Here is a 14,144-nt window from a genome sequence, read left to right as displayed (position 1 = left end):
ACGATCTTCAGCCCTGAGCCTGGGCTTCCGCGCACACGGTAGGCTCCCCAGCGCTCGCTCTGTTGCTTTAAAGTTCTCATTCACTGGAGAATCTGCTTGGATGGCCGGAGGTCCCAGCCCCAGCTCCTTCATGCTTGCAAAACTGGGTCTCAGGCTCACCTGCTGTGTAAGTGGAGGAGGCTAAGATTAACTATGACTCTTTGGGAGTGGCCAGCGATGGATGGGTAAAGACTACAGTTTCCATCCTGTACCCTTGTTCCCAAAGTCATCATTCCCCCACCTCCGGACAAACCATAACTTTACTCCTCGCTTTTCTGCTGTCTGTTCTACCATGGGTCAGAGCAAGCCCCCTTCTTAGGCTACTCTTCCCGAACCTTACCATCTCACCCCGTGCCTCCCTTCTGCCCATCCTTCCCCCCGTGATTCATCCCCTCCCCCCCACTTTACCTACCTCTCAGCTCAAGCTGCGTTTCAGTAGCCCAGGAGAGAATGAAAAAGAGCGGTGTTGGAGGGACCAAGTGGTACAGGAGTACAAAGACTAGGGACCCCAAACACACTTTTACAGGATGCCAACATTCGAATAAAACAAGCAAAGTCATGTAATCTATAGTGGCACTAGGGATGTGGCCTGCTGAACCTCACAAACACAGGCTGAGGTTCACTCCCCCTCTTAGAGTTTCGCAACTGAAACACACAGCCTTGAGATTCAGAGACAATACGTGAAAGGGAGCCAGGGGGCAGGGACAAGTGTTTTCTGAGAAAGGCAGAGTCACTCAGAGAAAACACGACTGGAGAGCTGACAGTTTGGAGAAGGGAAGTGATTGTAGAGCTGCCTTCAAGAGGAGACATTTTAAAGAGTCAAGAAGACTGGAGAGGAACAAGGGCTATTGGCCTTGCAACACACCTAACCTGGCAGAATTCATCAGCATAATTCAAATAGGAATGTTTATTGTATTGTTACAGAAAAGACAGAGGGTCCCGAGGGGGTCACTCCTCTGCTCCTGGAACCTGTAAGCTGCTAGTTCCAGGCTCCTTCAGTCTGAGCTTTAGAACTAAGAGAATGGGAGACTACAGGTAGTTCACTACTGAGTTTTCTACCCTAAAGACCTCTGTGAGGAGGCCAGGAGGAGGGACAGCTGACATTCCCTATCTCCCCTTCTGGCTCACCTAGGCGTCTGATTATACAGATGTCCATATCTGAGCTGAAGCTTTTTCTAAAAACTACAGAGTGGGGAACACCTTGGGCCTGGGCCCGGGGCCCCAAGATGTCTGTGCAGAAGGGGAAGGTGATATTAACAAGCAGGAATTCTACGTTTCCAGAAGAGGTCAGGGGCTGAAGCATTTGAGCAAGCTTGAGATGAGAACTAAGTCCTGGGATCTTACTAGAACAGGGACAGGCACTGGGCAGAGCCAGGGGCTGACTCATTTGAGAGCTCACTGCTCACCTGCACCACCCCTGGACATTATCCTGGAGTGTATCAGACCCAACTTGCCCTTGTCTGTCCCACACCACACAGGCAGAGCGGGACAGGACACCGTCTTTGGAATCAGACACATTCTGGATAATGTTCTCTGCTGTGCTCCTTACTGACGCCACTGGCCTTAGGCTAACCCTCTGATTCTCTGGGCTTCTATTTCTTCTGCAGTAAGTTTGACATGTGTCTAGAGCCTACAGCTGCTGTGATCACTAAATGGAACATATGTAAAGTGCCCAGCCCCACCCTCTCAAAGTACCCTTGTGGCTGTCACCACCCTCTTCCCAGTCCCCTGGGTACCTCTGCTTTCTCTAGTGTTAGAATTCTTTCCCCTAGGGACAGAACTGCCAAGCCCTTCTTGCGTGTGGTTTGAAGCCAGATTTTTCCAGCACATCCTCCACTGGAAGCCTATCCCAAACCAGTCTGAGAGAACCTACTACGAAGTGGCCCTCAAGAAGTAAGGAAAAAAATGTCACAGGGGACAGAGGGGGACCAGAAGGAGGCAGGAAAGGAACTAGATGGTCACTTTACTATTGAGATGAGACCAAAGAGACTCGGACATATGAATTGAGTCATATGAATTGTGTCATATGAATTGAGCAGTGTGCTGGGATCCCTAAGGTGAGCAGCTATTGGCTTGGAGGGCTTTTTGTGTTCTGGAAAAGTATTCATAAACATAACTACAAGAAAAGAAAAGGGGTTCTGAAGTGGGCCAACACATTCTTATGGAGGAATGTGAGAGACTCTTGCTAGGGCCCCGAGGATTGCTCCTTTTCTGTCACTATGGGAGCATTCTGCCTGGCCTTTCCCTTCCCCCTGTAAAGGAGAACGGTTGAGGCACAAGCAGCTTCCCAAGTGCCTGTTCTGGTATCTCCTCAGGTACGGAACCTCCATCTGGAAAGACATCCACATCTGTAGAAAGGCTCAGGCGCTATCCTGTGATCTCACCACGTTCACCCTGGATCTGTACCACAGCTATGGCTACCGGGCCAGAGTCCGGGCAGTGGACAGCAGTCAGCACTCCAACTGGACCGTCACTGATACTCGCTTCACAGTGGATGAAGGTGCTTTGCCTCTCCTGGACTTAGAACATGGCCTTATGGGCCAATTCCTGCCAGGAACTTAAGCCCAGGGCGTATTCTATCTGTTCTCATGGCTTTAATGTCACCAAGCTTTCTGGCCAGGGAACTGCCTCAACAGATCTCTCTGAGATTTTAAAGGGAAGTGATATTGTTTATCCTCCATAAGAGAGGTCTTGGGATGGGTGGGGTGTCAGTGTCATGAGAGCCATAGCTATAAACTCGCTTAGGACAAGGCACTGGACCCTAAGCATTCAGGGCTCAGTGTAACAGGTAGAGACACAGTTCAGTGAGGCCTTGGCCCCTTGTAGGGAAAATCTCCCAGGTCGTACCTTTGAGGCTGGAAGATGTACTGAAAAAAAAAAAAATCAAGACAATTTCTGGGGAGTTCCAGGGTGGTCAGCCTGGCCACAGTAGAATCTGTCTGTCCACACTGGGTCTGCACAGGGTCTGGTACAAGGTGGTCTCACTCTATAGGACTGAAAGCTAGAGGGGATTTCTGGATAGGTCACTGTTTCCCAAAAGCCAGCTTATATGCTCGGGCTCAGCTGCCTGCCAAAAGCCCATGCTCAGGAGTAGCTTTTAAAATTGTATTTCAAGGGCCCAGGCCGAGCTATTCAGATTTCCTGGGTGCTAAAAGACACATTTCCTAAGAGGCTCTCGTGATGGGTAGAACTGTAAACCTGAGGTTTCAGAGTGGTAAAGGCTCTGGGTGCTGTTCCTAGTCCTCAGCCTCACACCTTTTCCTGTCTCTCACTTAGTGATTCTGACGGTGGATAGCGTGGCTCTGAAAGTAAGCCATGGCTTCATCTACGGGACAATCCATCCCCCCAGGCCCAAGATAGCACCCGCAGGTGACGAGTATGAACAGATCTTTCAGGATCACCGAATTTATAGGGTTTTCATCCGGAAGTTCTCAGAACAAAAGGTATGATGTTCCCCAAGGCCTTCAGACCAGGGCTACTTAGATGGGAATCACTTTCATGTTCCACTGTGGAACTTGACACACACAGGAAAAAAAAAAGTTTATGGGGATCCAGGAGGGAACTAATATTTAAACTGTGCTCCCAGGGGAGAGTGAGAAGAACATGCCTATCATCATAATGATCAACAGTGACCAGCAATTTCAACAGTGCACAAGGCATGCGACAGCTCCCTGTGAGTGTTTTCTTCCAGTTTGCAGATAAGGAAACTGCAAGTTGTGCTGGGGCCCAGCCCCTGCAGTCTGGAACCTATCAAATACTCTTGGCTCAGTTTTTTTCTAGTTCTTTCTGTGAAGAGCCTCCACTTCTATAAAAGATTCCCTTTGCTCTGTTAAAATAAAAATGGAGGGCTGGGGAGATGGCTGAGCAGGTAACCAGCTCTCTGTGCACAAGCAGGAGGATCTGAGTTCAAACCCCCACAACCCACATAAAGCCAGACTTAGAAGCACACATTTATGACCCAGTGCTTCTACAGTAAGATGGGAGCTGCAGACAAGAGACTCAGATCAGATCTCGGCTAGAGTACACAGTGGCAATCCCCAAAGAGGCCTTGTCCCAAAGTGGAAGACGGACAACTGACATCTGGTTGTTGTCCGACATCCACATTGCATTAACACACACAGACACACACATACATGTGTGGGCACACACATCTGACATGCATACTCACAAAGATTAGAGCAAAGTTAGCTTGGCAGTTAAAGAGATGATAGTCTCTAGTGACAATCACGGGGTTTGTTATCGTCAGTGACTAAAGGATCGATTGTTACTCCTGTCTCCATTCAGAACATAACCAAGACAGTGGAAGAAGAAAACTTCACCCTCAAAGTCCCCAGAGGGATGAGAGAGTTTTGTGTCAAGGTGATGCCCCATGTGGAAACCAGAAATAACAAGGCGGAGTGGTCGAAGGAGCAGTGTTTACATGTCACATTGGAGCAGTGTGAGTGGCTCAGGGTGCAGGCAGAGGGTGCTCAAACCATCCAGAAAAATTCAGAAAGCCATGCTTAGGGTTTCTGGTGCCTGTGCTGGGCTCAGAGCTTCTGCATAGAGCCTTCTACCTTCACACAAACCATGGGAGAAATGGCCCCATCCTGCTTAGAACTATTCTCTCTCTCTCTCTCTCTCTCTCTCTCTCTCTCTCTCTCTATATATATATATATATATATATATATATATATATATATATATATCTCATACACACACACACACACACACATACACACGCACACACATACATGCACACACATGCACAGACCACACAAACATACAGCATCATAATATATCATACTACACACAAAGCAACATATACACGCACAGCTCAAAAGACCCCCTTAATCAATATGAAATCAAAATCCAAAGTTTAGCACAGAGGAAATATTCACCAAGGGTCAAAACTTCCTTAAGAATCTAAACCATGATCCAAACACTCATTTCTCTTTCACCATATAGAGGTAACAACGCAGATAATCGTGACTGAAGAATGGGACTTTTTAAAAAGTTCCCACAATAGCATAATTGTAGCAACTCTAAGGGATTATTCAGTCTTTTCTTTATGTCCACAATAACTTGTTGGGAGTGGCTGGCATTCAAAATGTGCCTTTTCTCTCAGCAGAAGCAGCTGGGCTTCTGAGGAACCTCCCAAGCACCCCTCTGTCATATGCACTTGTCATAATTACCACCAGAGCTGTGTGAGTCAGAGCTTGGCACCTGACAGGACCCCCAACAAGATAGATCACCCCCTTAATCAAAGACCCAGAGTGAAAAACAGAAAGAGGGAGTGTATTCAATGTGGCCACATTGAGAAGAGAAACAAACAGGGCTGGTGACCCTGAAAGCCCATTTTTTGGAGTAGTAAGGGCATTCACATTAACATGGTGTTTAGGTTTAAATGGACTCCCCCAGGTATGCAGAACCAAGCAGGCCGGGTCAGGGTGTGTGGTCCCACCCACCATCATTATCCAACCCCTCAGTCTTTCATGTTGGTCTGTCCTTAGAACAGTGTGAAATCTCCAGGAGACAAGTTCCCCCTGGCTGGCATCAGACTTCAGCATGAGATTCCTTAGAGAAGCCTGTTGTTTCTAGAGTCAGATAGTCAAAAGGAAGGATATCCAAGTGTCTATTCAGAATAGCTTTATTCTTGCAAGGAGAATACACAGGGGGCCCTTCACCTGAACACAGCTGGACTTCTGGGGGAATCTTCCCAGCCTAAATGCACTAGTTCCTGTTTGGTCCTGTTTGGGGCTGTTCCTCTCAGGGTCTGTGTGGGAAGGGCTCCTCCCTGCCCTGGGTATCCCAGAAGGAGCAATGCTGAGCTGGCCATTTGACAGAGCTGCCAGAGTCTGCAGAGCCTGCTCCAGGCCCTCAGCCAGGGGCCCCAGGGCCCTTTGCCAGGATGGGGAACCAGGTGTAGAAATTGGGTCTCGCCCTTGTGAGACTTGCTGCTGACTGCCCAGAGGGATCCGTAACTAGCAACCCATGGCAGCTAATTTAAGTGATCACACTGTATCCAGTATGTGCCCTGGGAATGCCCCTTCAACAAACGTGAAAAGGACTCTTGGTAAAATTGTGATGCGTTTCGGTGCAGCCCACTGTCATGAAAGTCCCACCGAGAAGTCACTAGCTGTACTGAGTTGCTGCTTGCATTTCTCTAGCCCCCTCCTTTAAAAAGAAAACAAACAAACTTGTATCTGCATTTATGTTGAATTTATTCCTGTGCCATGAGTTTCTGTCTCTTCAGTTTCTTCTGGGATATCTTTTCCTTGAATGCTTGATATCTTTTCCTTTTTCTCTCCTGGCTTTGGAACAATCTGTTCCTTCTCAGCGAGGATCATCTCAATGTGGCAGGGGGAGCTCATGTATGGGTTAATCCGGCCATGAGCTCTGTAGGTTCAACTGTGCATCTTAGGTGCCTTGTTCACCTGATGTGTTCAATGACTAGAGAATCTACGTTCAGCATTACTCTCTGCATTTTTAAGCATATGCAGTGAAAATTCTGTACTCTGTTTTGGCCACCTTGCCTATGTCCAGCTCCACTGTTTGGCCTGGGTGCACCTACCAACTCCACTATTATACCCCCAGAATGGCACACATTGCTTCTTTAAAGTGACATCCTTAGATACTTGGTGGCTTTGCAAATATGCATACCCTTGATGGCCTGGGAAGTTTCCCGGATGTTCTGAAAGTGGTCAGGAAGGATTGAACTTCTGGATTTGCACGATTTTGTGGGGTTTTCTGAGTAAGAGAGTAGCCCACCATCTTCATAGGTCACCTCTGGCTGCTTACAGGAAGAGATTCCATCATCCATATAGTCAAAAGGTCTGTTTGGCTCTCAGCTTTACTGCTTCCCGACATGTGACCTCAAGCAAGAGACTTAATCTCTCTGGGCTTCAGGGTCTCGATATGTAAGATGAGGTGATGCTGGCGTTGGCCTCCTAACGCTTGGGTCAGGTGATACAGGCTTGACATTTGACTGCTATCCTATGAGGCTGCTCTGTAACTTTCCCATTGTCTACATGGGCAGTGGGACTTGGAAGGACTCATTATTTTGTCCACAGTCCCATAGCTAGTAAAAAGTAAAGCTGGGACCTCAGTCTCCACTCTCACCTACCGTATTATCCTGCCTCGGTGCTTATTGGCCATCATGTGTAGTTCGCTTGAGACAGAACCAGTGTGCTACTGAGGGAACTGGTGAGGGCTGACATTCCCAGGAACTGAGATATCGCTAGGGCTGTAACTCGCCCACTGCCTGTGGGGATGATCTGTGGCCGTTCACTGAGAGCATTCTGAACATAGCCAAAGGACTGTATCTTATCTACCACAAACACATCTTTCTGTGTCTGTAGATTTCACCGTGACCAACCTCAGCATTGTATTCCTGTCTATCCTGCTACTCTGCGGAGCTCTGGTCGGCCTAGTTCTCCTGTGGTACATCCGGCGCCCGGGAAAGTTGCCTGCAGTCCTGGTGAGTGTGCTGTCCTTCCTAGATTCCCCACATGGTCTGGCACACTCATCCAGCAGTATGGGGTGGGCAAACAAACACAAAACCCAGCCTGAAGAACGGTGTCTCTGGGTAGCGCAGAGACAGAGAGTGCATGTGCAGGTACACACACACACACATACACACACACACACACACACACACACACACACACACACACACACACACACTGGCCTAATCAGGACCTTTGTTTAGACATGAGTCTGTTCTCACCCAACCCTAAAGCTCTCAAAGGTTTAGACAGTTCTTTCTTGTATCTCTCTGAAGTTGGTCCTCATCATGTTTCTTTGCACTCCCGAGAGATTCAGTTCGGCACATTCATCCCTTGATCTGATCTGTTCCATCGGCACTTTAGCTCATATTCTGTGCAGGGCCTGGAGCCCAAGCGCTGGTGACTTGGGGCCAAATGAACCTCACTACTGAGCCTGGCCCTGTGGAGGCCAGGAGGGTACCCAGAGCCTTTCTGAGTGAGTTAAGCAGCACTTGAGCTAGTTACAGAACATCTTCCCTGGTTGTAAGTGCTGTCTTGTGGCCTCAAGAGGTCCTCAGGACTTGATGCAAGCCAGTGCAAGCCAGGTGTCAAAGGCTAGCTTTACAGCCATGAGACAGGCAGAGATCAGACAATACCAATGTCCAGAAACGACAGGTAGCACTTGGTTCCTTGTGGATCTGTGAGTCACAGCATTGCTGCTCGTTTGGAGTTTGTCTCCTCAGATTTACAGCCCAGTTCAGATGCTGCTGTGTGTGGGGTTAACCAGGAGAGAGTGAGCCCTAGCACAGGCCTTAATTAACTCTCAGCTGGCTGCTGACTTGAGCTGACCATCCAACGGGACCTGGCCGTTTTATTAAGCAAGCTGGGGACCTCAAATCTAGGTGGCCGCGTATAATTCTGGGTTTGTCCTTTGCTGCTGGTGACTCGAGGCACATCGTTTAACCTCTCTGAGTTTCGAATTCCTCCTGTAGGACATCGGGGTAACGATATGCCTAAAGAATTACCAGGGAGTGTCTTATAGGTAAGCTGAATGATCCAAGCATGGCACAAGCTTCCCCATGAGAAAGCAGGTGCTGGTACTAATTCCATGTATGGATGAGAAACCAAAGCACAGAAAAGACAAGGACATTGGCTCAGCAGCAAGCTGCTAACAGATACATCCTTCATCACTAATCATTGTGGTGGTAATGGGGCTCACAACCAGGAAGAATTGCATGGGAGGGTTAAATGCTGAAGAAATGAAGGCAGGGGTGCAGCATGGTCTGTCAGTCTGTCTGTCAACAAACCTGAGTCCCTACTAATTGGAATTCAACTTAAGCTCTTAGAATGATGAATAAGACTGGGCAGTTACTTTAGAATTCATATTATAGTGCCTTCACCGGGGTTCCTATTGCTGCAATGAAACCCCATGATGTAAAAGCAAGGTCAGAGGAAAGGGTTCATTCAGTTTACACTTCCATATCACCGTTCATCACTGAAGGAAGTCAGCAGGAACTTAAACAGGGCAAGGACCTGGAGGCAGGAGCTGATGCAGAGGCCATGGAGGGATGCTGCTTACTGGCTTGCCTCCCCTGGCTTACTTGCCCTGCTTTTTTATAGAACCCAAGACTTTCAGCCCTGGGGTGGCACCACACACAGTGGCCTGGGCCTTCCCCCATTGATCACTAATGAAGAAAATGCCTTCCAGCTGGATCTCGTGGAAGTGTTTCCTCAATTAAAGTTCCCTCCTTTCAAATAGATGTAGTGTGTGTGTCAAGCTGACATAAGACCAGCCAGCTCATACAAGAACTAAGTTTAGGAAGAAGTAAGGAGAGAGGTACAAGAGACAGTGGCTACAGGAATGGTTTGGGCTGGTCTTGCAAAGTCTCTCTGAGGAGGCGGGATCTGAGCTGAACAAGCAGGAGGAGACAGCCACGTGGAGTGCTAGAGGTGTTCTGAGCAGAGGGGTCGGCATGTGCAAAGGTCCTGAGACAGGGCTGCTGTTGCTGTGTTCAGGATAGGAAGAACACCACTGTGGCTAGAGCAGAGGAACAGAGTGCAAAGGGTTGAATGGCTTCCTCTGGGCAACTAAGGAGAGCAATCCCTTGCCTGCAAGCTAGAAAATGCAAAGGAGGGCAGGATAGAGAGATGGATGGGGTGGGATAGGGTGAGAATGCACTGGGGTCTGTAGATACATATGCCCTTTGGACTCTAGTTTCAGTGACTCGCATGAGCTACACATACAGGCGCTTACTTAGCATCTATTTCTTACTTGGAGTCATTGTCAAAATAGTTTACACAAACTCCTGGATGGGCCTGGCCCTTCAACTGTCTCATAGGTTACAGAGATCATCGAAAGTAGAATATCTGGGTAGATTCTTTGGTCTCACTCAGCAAGACCCTGGGCAATGTGGTATCCACTCAGGGCCAAACCATGAAGTGCCCTTAGGGGAAAATTGTACAGTTCTGATGCCAGTACAAACCAGGGAGCTCAGTGCAGGCTTCCCAGGCTCTGTGCCTACTTCGAGCCTCCTCCACAGTTCCTTGGCTGGCACCAGGGAGGGTCCTTGCGGGCAGCCACACTTCTCTCCCTGTATCGACTGATCTTTTTTCACTACTGTGACAAAACACCCCCGGCAGAAGCGACTTGAGGAGGAGTTTACTTTGGGTTCATGGCTTGAGGGAGCAGTGCACCATGGGAGGGAAGGCACAACAGCAGGAGCATGCGGGCAGCAGCTGGTAGCATCACACCCACAGTCAGGAAGCAGAGAGAGATGAAGCTGGTACTCAGCTCACTCTCTCATCCTTATGCATCCCAGGACTCCGGCCCATGGGATAGCATCACAGTCATGGTAAGTCTTCCCAGCTCAGCTTAACCTTTCTCAAAACAGCCCTACCGACATAATCCATGGGACCACGTGGTGGTTCTCAGTGCTATCAAGTTGGCCATGACAATTATCACGCTCACCCCGCCTCTCTTCTCAGGTCTTTGAGAAGCCTCGCAACTTCCTCCTGGATGACCCTTTCTGCCCAGAAACTCTCGATGCCCTTCACATCCTAGACTTGGAGGCCTTCCCAAAGGTGTCACCAGAGCTGCGAGACTCAGACCTGCATGGCAGTACTGACAGTGGCTTTGGCAGCGGCAAACCATCACTTCAGACGGAAGAGTCCCAATTCCTCCTCCCTGACTCCCACCCCCAGATCCAGGAGACGCTGGGGAAGGAAGAGTCTCCAGAGCTCCAGGACACCTGTGGGGACAACATAGACAGTGGGATCTGCTTGCACTCCAGCATGGGGTCCACCTGGAAGCAGCAGTTTGGATATACCCACCAGGACCAGGATGACAGTGACATTAACCTAGTTCAGAACTCTCCGGAGCAGCCTAAGTACACACAGGATGGCTCTGCCTTGGGCCATGTCTGTCTTCTAGAGCCGAAAGTCCCTGAGGAGAAAGACCAAGTCATGGGAACTTTCCAGGGCTACCAGAAACAGACCAGATGGAAGGAAGAGGCAGCAGACCCAGCGGAACACTTGGACGAAGAGATGCCCTTGACTGATGCCTTTGATCCTGAACTCGGGGTGCACCTGCAGGATGATTTAGCTTGGCCTCCAGCAGCCCTGACCATGGGTTATTTGAAACAGGAGTCTCAAGGGATGGCCTCTGCTCCACCAGGGACACCAAGTAGACAGTGGAATCAACTGGCTGAGGAGTGGTCACTCCTGGGTGTGGTTAGTTGTGAAGACCTAAGCATAGAGGGTTGGAGTTTTGCCCATAAACTTGCTCCTCTGGATTGTGGGGCAGCCCCTGGTGACCTCCTGGCTAGCCTTGACTCTAACCTTGTCACCCTTCCATTGATGTCCAGTCTGCAGGTAGAAGAATGACAGGGGCTAAGGTTTCTTTGCATCCCGGCCATTCCTGCTCACCTCCCTGCACCTGGGAGGCTCAGGAGTTAAAGAAATACATGGGTCCTTTTCTGCAGACCGACTGTGGCTGACTAGCCAGGCTCCACGGGGCAGGAAAAGGTCATCTTGCTGTGCAAGCGTCTGGTACATGTGCGGTTGTGGCTAGTCTGCTGAGTGAGGCCCTGTAGATACCAGCAGAGCTGAGTAGGGTTAACAGAGACCTCAAGACTCAAGGCTGGGTCCTGCACTAGAAGGACCTGTGTTTGGGTGGAACCCTAGGGCTTTCTGGATATGGTCTGGATCTGGAATGTAGGTCTGAAGTCAGGTCAGCCTGGATGTCTGCAGAGGTGTCAGAGTGGCAAGCCTGCTGCAGGGTAAAGGGAGGACTCCAGAGAGAAGGGGCAGAACAGGAGCCAAGTTTAATTTTGTCGTGTAGAGATGATCCCCAGCTAGGACGGGTTACTTGTCACTAGGAGATCTCGGGCTATGAACTGCCCTGAATGATCAGCCAGTCAATGTAGTACTGTGGGGCAAAAGGGACTGTGACCCAGAATTTCTGTTCCTCTTGAGAGGCATCTCTGTTAGCTATCTGCAGACATCTTCATCTTTTTAATACAGCTGTGTCCCCTGAGTTACCTGCAGTGGCCAAGCCATTGCTCCTTGCTGCTCACTATTGTGATGTCAGACCAGACAAAATGATGTTTGTCTGTGTTAGCACACTACCCTTTAGGGGCCTTAGGGATTGATCACTGGCCTGGGCTTAGGACTAATGTCTGCTTTTGCTGCTAATTTCTAACTACAGACCCAGAGAATGGGGTGCTGAGAACCTCTGTGTTCAGCTATGTGACCTCAGACCAGCAGCTTCCTCGGGGGACTAAAATAATGACTAGGTCATTCAGAAGTCCCTCATCCTAAATGTTAACCAGGTTGGCCTTGGGGTGATGTTTTAGATCTGCCAACCTCTGGGCTGAAAAATAAGTGGACTATGGAAACCATTCACCCATGGGGTAGCTTCTGCCTCATTGCCAGTGTTTCAGAGATCTTGTGGGAGCCTAGGGCTTCGTGCCAAGATAGTTGCTAGTCACTGGGGTCCAGGGCTGGTTCCTGCCTCCCTATACTGCATTTGAGACCTGTCTTCAAACAGAGGCAGTTTGCAGCCCCCAAGCAAGGATGCTGAGAGAAACAACAGGGCCACTGATCCCTGAGCCCAGTTTCTCTGAAGCTTTCCATGTATAGACTGTGTGACTCGCCAAGAACTTTGGCATCCTACCAAGAAGGTCATGATGCTAGTCTAACACCAGAGCTCTTTCTGGAACTAGGAGAGCTCTTTGGGACCCCCCAGGACCCTTATTTATTTATTTTCTCACTTATTTATTGGGGAGGCAGCGTGGCGCAGGCGTGGGGCTCTGGGGCCCTCGGGAGGTCTAGTTTTGCCTGCACTGTTTCTAGCTGTGTGACCTCGGGCAAGTCACATTTCTTTGTGGAGCCTCAGTTTTCCTGTCTGTAGGTAAGACTTGGAAATTAAAATGTACCTGACGTGCCTGATTCCTAGGAGTATTGAATCCCACTGAGAAAGTGGACATGACTATACCTCAAAAGGAACGGATGGTGTGTTTTCATTTTAATAAAAAGTCAGTCTTGTGGAAGCGATTGGGTTTCTCATGATAACTGGGAGTAATGGATGATGGGTGTAAACAAGGGCTGAGGATTTTAGGCAAGGCACCGAACCTCTCACAGTTTCTGAATCCCCCATGATGACATGGAATTACGGTTGTCATGGTGATGTCATGAGGATGAAATGAGATCATGGATAAAGAGCTAAATGTGATGGCCTGCATCTGGCATTCCAGGTATAAACAGCTGTCAAAGCTGGAAAAGGAAACAGACTTTCTCTTGGAAACAGGTAAAAATGAGGAATGTGCCTAGGGCATTCTTTCAGAAGACTAGACAGTAAAAGTGTAGCCCAGTATTTGGGATGTTAGTTCTGACAATGTGGAACTCACAAGGCCCTCCCAGGAAATAAGTGAACCAGACCTGTGGACTCTATGCCTGCTCTGCTCACCCTGAAGATCTGTCTGGGTGTTTCCCATAAACTGGAAGCCTCCTTCCTGGGTTGTTTGAAAGGCATTTTTCACAATGATCAATGTATCAGTTGGCACATCTCCCTGAACTCAGCCTCGTGGGCGCAGCAAACCTAGGGCCTGAGCCTTCATCCCAGGTGTTCTGTGTGTCTGGGGAGATGAACCAACTGATACACCTGTTTCTCCCTGCCCCTGCCCTATCTCCTACATGCTTTCCCTGTTCACTCTGAAAGGCTGTTTGGGAAAGACCCTGGTCCTCTTCCCCTACCCCCACCCCACCCCATCCCCCATACCACACACGTGCATGCAACATGAGTATATTTCTATTCTGGGGACCCCCTAGCTGGCTCAGAAATAAAAAGTGTGGTGATCTTTTTTATTATTATTATTATTGAAATGATGTCAGGGATGGCTTCTTCTCTGTGGAGAAAGCCCCTGAAGCAGAAGGGAAGGAACCTGAGCACAAGATGGAGAAGAGAGAAGAGAACTTGTCATCGTGGAGAGGAGGAGGCTCAGTTCTGCTGGGAGAGAAAACCTGCAGGCCTGCAGGACAGAATGGGGGGAGAGATGGGCCATGGATGTCAGCAGTCTAGAACCAAACCATCAGGAGAAGTCAAAGTCAAGCTGGTCCTTGGTTCAGCCAGGGTGTCGGGGG

General features: G+C 49.1%; 1 protein-coding gene across 1 annotated transcript in view; it reads left to right on the top strand.

Annotated features, from left to right (window-relative positions):
- IL10RA (interleukin 10 receptor subunit alpha) overlaps window positions 1-11,387 on the top strand; it is a gene marked incomplete at both ends in the record, with an annotated part of 37,329 nt that extends 25,942 nt beyond the window's left edge. The window contains 7 exons of the mRNA XM_080930586.1: window positions 12-38; window positions 1,818-1,932; window positions 2,355-2,539; window positions 3,316-3,482; window positions 4,324-4,477; window positions 7,380-7,498; window positions 10,491-11,387. Of these exons, the coding sequence (XP_080786712.1) occupies window positions 12-38; window positions 1,818-1,932; window positions 2,355-2,539; window positions 3,316-3,482; window positions 4,324-4,477; window positions 7,380-7,498; window positions 10,491-11,387 (1,664 nt within the window). The remainder of the gene's footprint in view (window positions 1-11; window positions 39-1,817; window positions 1,933-2,354; window positions 2,540-3,315; window positions 3,483-4,323; window positions 4,478-7,379; window positions 7,499-10,490) is intronic.
- Between the last annotated feature and the right edge of the window lie 2,757 nt (window positions 11,388-14,144).

Source organism: Micromys minutus (assembly GCF_963924665.1).
Source record: "Micromys minutus genome assembly, chromosome: 16".
Lineage (NCBI taxonomy): Eukaryota > Metazoa > Chordata > Mammalia > Rodentia > Muridae > Micromys > Micromys minutus.
This window is presented reverse-complemented; position numbering and strand designations above follow the sequence as displayed.